Consider the following 5560-nt stretch of genomic DNA (forward strand, 5'->3'; position numbering starts at 1 on the left):
TGTCTCTCGTATTTTAAGTTTTTGGTCTTACTTTTGTTCCCCTCAATTGCAATAGTCAAGCTGCTATTCATATTGCTAAATATTAATTTCTTTATAAGCGGACTATGCATATTGAATTAGATTGTCATTTTGTGCGAGAGGAACACGAAGATGATTTGATTTTCTTTCATCTCTCTAACTCGTATCCCGAATATTTTCAGAAAAATCCTAGTTGAGCATTTATACACAGATTTGGTTTCCGACACTTGATAGTAGAGCCTTCTCATCTCTCCCCCTACCTGTAAAAAACTCATCTTATTGCAACAAGTTTGATGTAAAATCAATCTATGTAGCATGTACACTCTTTGATATTTTTTTTATCTTCTTGAAAATATTCTAATTGCTTCATAAGAGTTTTAACTGGAAACTATTATAGGCTACTCTAATTTTAGAATAACTAACCCATTCGTGTTAATATTGAACGCTAGCATATGCCTCTATACTGTTTAGATAAAATATCGCTAGCTTATAAGTTAAAAGATAACCTAATGCTAGAGTGCATATTTAATTAAGGAAAAGCCTTTTGATCTACTACGAGTCAAATGTCACCACTAACTGTTAGGAACTATCGATAGTGAACTTAGAAGCAATGATCAAATTTAGAAGTGATTAATGAGTGAGGTATCTTCTTGCAACCAATCACACATAAGACCATTCATAATCAGACGTTAGTGGTTATTCATGGGTTTACTTGGAGACAACCTGGAGATGAAGGGCGACGAGCGTCCAACTTCTCAACCTAGAAGCTCTCCATTAACCATCTATGCAGATAATGAAGTTATGAGAGAGAGAGAGAGAGAGAGGACATACGTGATGAGTGAAAGAACGATACCGACATGGAAGAGAGAAGAGTTCACGCATTTTACTTGGTTTACGGATTTTTTTTACTCAACCGGCCAAACAAATCCCTCAACTTTATTTTATATTTCATTTAACAATAAGCATGAATATAGTTAGTTTGGACCCTTGGTTAGAATTTTGTTGATTTTTTTGATAAATTGACCAGTTAACTTTAATTTAAATGTGACACCACTATAGGTTAAAGAGCTACACTAAAATTTAAGATGTTACAATTATTTGCTTCGGATAAAGGTACATTAGATTAAGTTTTGTCTAATTCAAACTTTTAATAAGCTGGTTTCAAGTAGAGGTCAACTTGTTTACCCCTATAGTTATTCATACTTAAACCAAAAGTTATATATATTTTTATTGCCATGCTTTTATTTTATTATTTTCTCATGAAAATCCCTTTTATCATTAGTAATAAATACTTTAGTAAAAGTATTTTAATTGCCTCGTAAATCAACGTTGTAAAATTTGATGAGAGTGGAGAATTACATTAATATATATTAATATAATCCCCTATCAAAAGTGGTTACCAGACCACACATATTATATGTATTAAAGAAATAAAACGAGGGAGAGAAAGAGATCCATCCAACCCTACATATTTTTCTATAATTAAGAATGTAACCTTGAGTAGGTTAAGCTCACCCCCTTGAGTTTTGAACTTAATTCTCTCTACCTAACATACCACCACACTCATACACTAAAGATCTACTTCAAATATTCAATAACGAACCGCAACAACAACAACAACAGCAACATAAGAGGAGTTCAAGATGATAGATAAGATCGTAACAGAAGAAAACATAACCTCAAATGGTTTCACTAACACCAACAATCTTCCTCCTACCATAAAGAGAAAAAGAAACCTTCCAGGAACTCCAGGCAAGTTGTTTACATATTTATTTCACTAATAATAAGGTTATGAGTGCAATATTAGTATTCCCTTTAGGTTGGTATCTTGGAACTTGATCCATATGAGCAACTCAAATGGATCTTTGATCATACACATAACTTATTTGCCAAAAAAGGTCCTTTTGAGTACTTGCTAGCTTAAATCAATGATTTCATGAAAACCCTAATTTCCAACTAACTTCTTATAGTCATATTCTTTCATCATCATCATCATCATCGTACTCAGTATATCCCACCAATAGCAAAGCTATGGTGGAGTCTGAGGAGGGTAAGATGTAGACAGCCTTACCTCTACCTCATAGGGATAGAGTGATTGCTTCCGGTGAAACCCCCGGCTCGATAATAGTCATATTCATTCAATATTCATTTATTCTAAATCTTGTTTCACATACTTGTAGATCCTGACGCAGAAGTTATCGCGTTGTCACCAAAGACGCTAATGGCCACAAACAGATTCATGTGTCAGATTTGTGGAAAGGGATTTCAAAGAGATCAAAACCTTCAACTTCATCGACGAGGTCACAACCTTCCATGGAAGCTAAAGCAAAGAACAAGCAAAGAAGTGCGAAAGCGTGTTTATGTGTGCCCCGAGAAGTCTTGTGTCCATAATCATCCATCAAGGGCACTTGGAGACTTGACTGGTATTAAGAAGCATTTTTGCAGGAAACATGGTGAGAAGAAATGGAAGTGTGCAAAGTGTTCAAAGTGTTATGCGGTTCAGTCGGATTGGAAAGCTCATTCGAAAACTTGTGGGACGCGAGAATATAAGTGTGATTGTGGGACAATCTTTTCAAGGTAATTACTTTTTGCTAACCTGATCAGTTCCAATAAGTTTAAAGCATTTAATCAATTACAAACATACCTAATAAGATGATACTGTGACTTCTGTTATTCATCCAAACATTTATGTGCTATTATTTTAAAATTAAAAAATATGCAGTATTCCTTATTTCATCCCAAAGTTTCTTTAAAGTATGAGTGCTGATCATGGTGTTTAAACAATTAAGGATGTCATCCACTTTCTACTTCTGTAGGGACAACTTATGTTTTAGGTGAAACACTTGATTAAACTAAACCTTAAGTGAAATCTCATATTTTAGATACAACTTTGGGACATAATTAACTATAAACCTAGTTGTTTTTTTTTATAAAAAATAAACATTTATATAAATTATTTTATTATATTTTTATAGTGTGGCATCCTAAAGTTTGCAAATGCTATATATGGTATAACTATTTCATTAAAGAAAATAATTAGTAAGAGTTGTCTGATAGCTATATTTTAATATATTGGCGGTCGTTCACTTTAATGGTTTCTTTTTAATTATTGACCATATAAAGGTTGCTATAACCTAAACTAAATAAATACACAACAATTTAAATTGTCAAGCATCTTTTAAAATTATATATAATTGTTGCAAGTTAATTAGTTTTGAGCCAATATCAAGTCCATGTTCTTTGCAAGAAAATCGAATATTTTTTTTACAAAGCAATAAATATCAGCACTATATCCAGATAACGAAAACGACCCCCAAAAAAGCCTGAAAAAGAGTGTCTTATGGTCCATAATTATGTTTTATTTTCTAAAAATGATTTCAAAGACCTAGGCATGTACGTGCGTTTCACAAGTGTGTGTATTTATTTATTTATTATTTTTTGTGTGTGTATAAATAAAATAAATCATAAATATTTAATGCGCTACTCCCCCTTTGCTTGTAATTGCAAATGAAAAGCTAGTTGGAAGATACGGAATTATTACACCCTTTTTGGATGATAATATATTCATTGTAAAAGTTTTGAAAATTATTTAGGTCATACATCTATGAAAATAAAAAAATATGTCTTTTTGGTATTTAGAAGTGCTTTGTCCTTAACTTTATGGACAAACAGGTTAATTAAATTGTAAAACATGATAATGTGAGAAGATTATTCAGGTTAGGGAAATGTTCGTGTGCATTTTAATCTTAACATGAGAACGTAGGAAATAATAATAATTTATAACAAAATAAGAATGTAAGAAACAATACCAATCTGCATAAACAATGATTTATAATAACAAAGAAAAAAAACTAAAAAATACAACAAAATAATCTAAATCAAGAACAAAATAATAACAGTAAATACCAACAAATACTTATAACAGCAAAAGAAAAAATCTAATAATAATAACAAAATATAAATCAGCAAATACTTATAATGTCTCATAATCGAAAACTAGCAAATACGAACAAAAAATAACAACAAAACACCTATAAAAATAAACTTAATAATAACAACAAATTGGTTCTCACTGTTTTCATGTTAAGAATAAAATGTATTTGATCCTGTTTCATTCAGGTTAAATTACATAAGTTTAGGTTAAATTACATAAGTTTAATTCAATTAGGCTTATGATGTTGATTCTTATATTATTAATACAGGAGAGACAACTTCATCACTCATCGCGCCTTCTGCGACGCCTTGGCAGAGGAAACCGCAAGGGTTAATGCAGCATCTCATTTCAACAATGTAACACCAACAGGATCAGTTGGAAACATAAACTACCACTTTGTCGGACCGCCGGTTCTTGCCGGTCCAACAATGGCTCAACACTTCACTTCCAGCATCTTCAAGCCCATCTCAACCAACCCTGAAAACCATCTTGACCCTACGGGACAAGACGGGCTTTCACTCTGGACCAGCAGTAACAATAACAGTAACAGTAACAATAACAATGTTTGTAACGAACTACAAGACATGCATCAATTGGGCTATCAAAACCATCCTCATCATACCGAATATCAAACAAATTGGGGCGTGTTTGGAGCGAAAACCACTACGGACCATGAAGTTAACATAAGTGCACCTTCTTTGTTAACCACTCAAAACAATTTGGTTCAAGCACACCCCAATGCGAGCATGTCAGCGACCGCTTTGCTTCAGAAAGCCGCACAAATGGGCTCGACATCCTCAACGACAACCAACCATTCATCTTTTCTAGGAAGCTTTGGAGTGAACTCAAGTAACAACTGCAATAATATTACTATTGATACGGTTGGTAATGGTACTCATGTTCAGGATGAGAACAAGTGTTGTGGGTTGTATGGCACAAGTCCAATGATGAATGGTTTGGAGAATGGTTTTTCAAGTTTGGACGAGATGTACCCTCCATCTAAAAGAAGGCATATACATATTGAAGAACAAAATGGAGGGCAAACTAGGGATTTCCTTGGTGTTGGTATTCAACCCATCTGCCATCCTAGGATAAGATTTAATGATCATGTGTAAAAGAAGATTCATGCATCTTAGATGCTTGAGGACTTTTTAAGAAAATGAGCGGTGCTTTATTTATTTCAGGAAAAAGAAGTGGTGCTGGTAGTGGTGAGGCTAAATTAGAAAAAATCAATAGTCCCTTTAAACTCCATTATTGCTTATCTTTAGTTATCTTCTTCCATTTTATTTTAATGAAAGAGTTTAGTAACAATGTGAACTAAATTCATGCATGTATTGACATATCCAAGTTACATATATGACGCCTATGTGTATTTGCACATTGCCGTTTAACTTTTAATGTTTATCATTAAAAGCAGACATAATTACAAATTTTGTTCTTTAAATATATGCAATTTACGAATCAGGTCCTTTAAAAAGTTTATTTGTAGAGGTGTCCTTTACATGACATGTTTGTTTGATTTTCGTCCTTTTGACTAAATGGCATCCAAAAACCCCATTAAGTCTTGGTATGTGAGGGCATTTAAGTCTTTTTACGCCTACTATTTAA

General features: G+C 32.9%; 1 protein-coding gene across 1 annotated transcript; it reads left to right on the top strand.

Annotated features, from left to right (window-relative positions):
• The first annotated feature begins 848 nt into the window (after positions 1 to 848).
• LOC143555874 (zinc finger protein MAGPIE-like) lies at positions 849 to 5312 on the top strand. Its single transcript, XM_077045346.1, has 3 exons — positions 849 to 1770; positions 2199 to 2595; positions 4221 to 5312. The coding sequence occupies exons 1-3, from the start codon at positions 1662 to 1664 to the stop codon at positions 5065 to 5067; spliced, it is 1353 nt and encodes a 450-aa protein (XP_076901461.1). The 5' UTR covers positions 849 to 1661; the 3' UTR covers positions 5068 to 5312.
• Positions 5313 to 5560: the final 248 nt, after the last annotated feature.

The sequence above is a fragment of the Bidens hawaiensis genome, unplaced genomic scaffold (genome assembly GCF_021521415.1).
Source record: "Bidens hawaiensis isolate Kalapana, Puna unplaced genomic scaffold, B.hawaiensis_p1.1 tig00018403_1, whole genome shotgun sequence".
NCBI lineage: Eukaryota > Viridiplantae > Streptophyta > Magnoliopsida > Asterales > Asteraceae > Bidens > Bidens hawaiensis.

What these genes read in the sequence shown, in the direction of transcription:
- LOC143555874 (XM_077045346.1), top strand. Translation starts at nt 1,662, where the DNA reads ATGATAGATAAGATCGTAACAGAAGAAAACATAACCTCAAATGGTTTC. An exon ending in AAACCTTCCAGGAACTCCAG is followed by an intron (nt 1,771 to 2,198) that starts GCAAGTTGTTTA and finishes ACATACTTGTAG; the next exon opens with ATCCTGACGCAGAAGTTATC. An exon ending in TGTGGGACAATCTTTTCAAG is followed by an intron (nt 2,596 to 4,220) that starts GTAATTACTTTT and finishes TTATTAATACAG; the next exon opens with GAGAGACAACTTCATCACTC.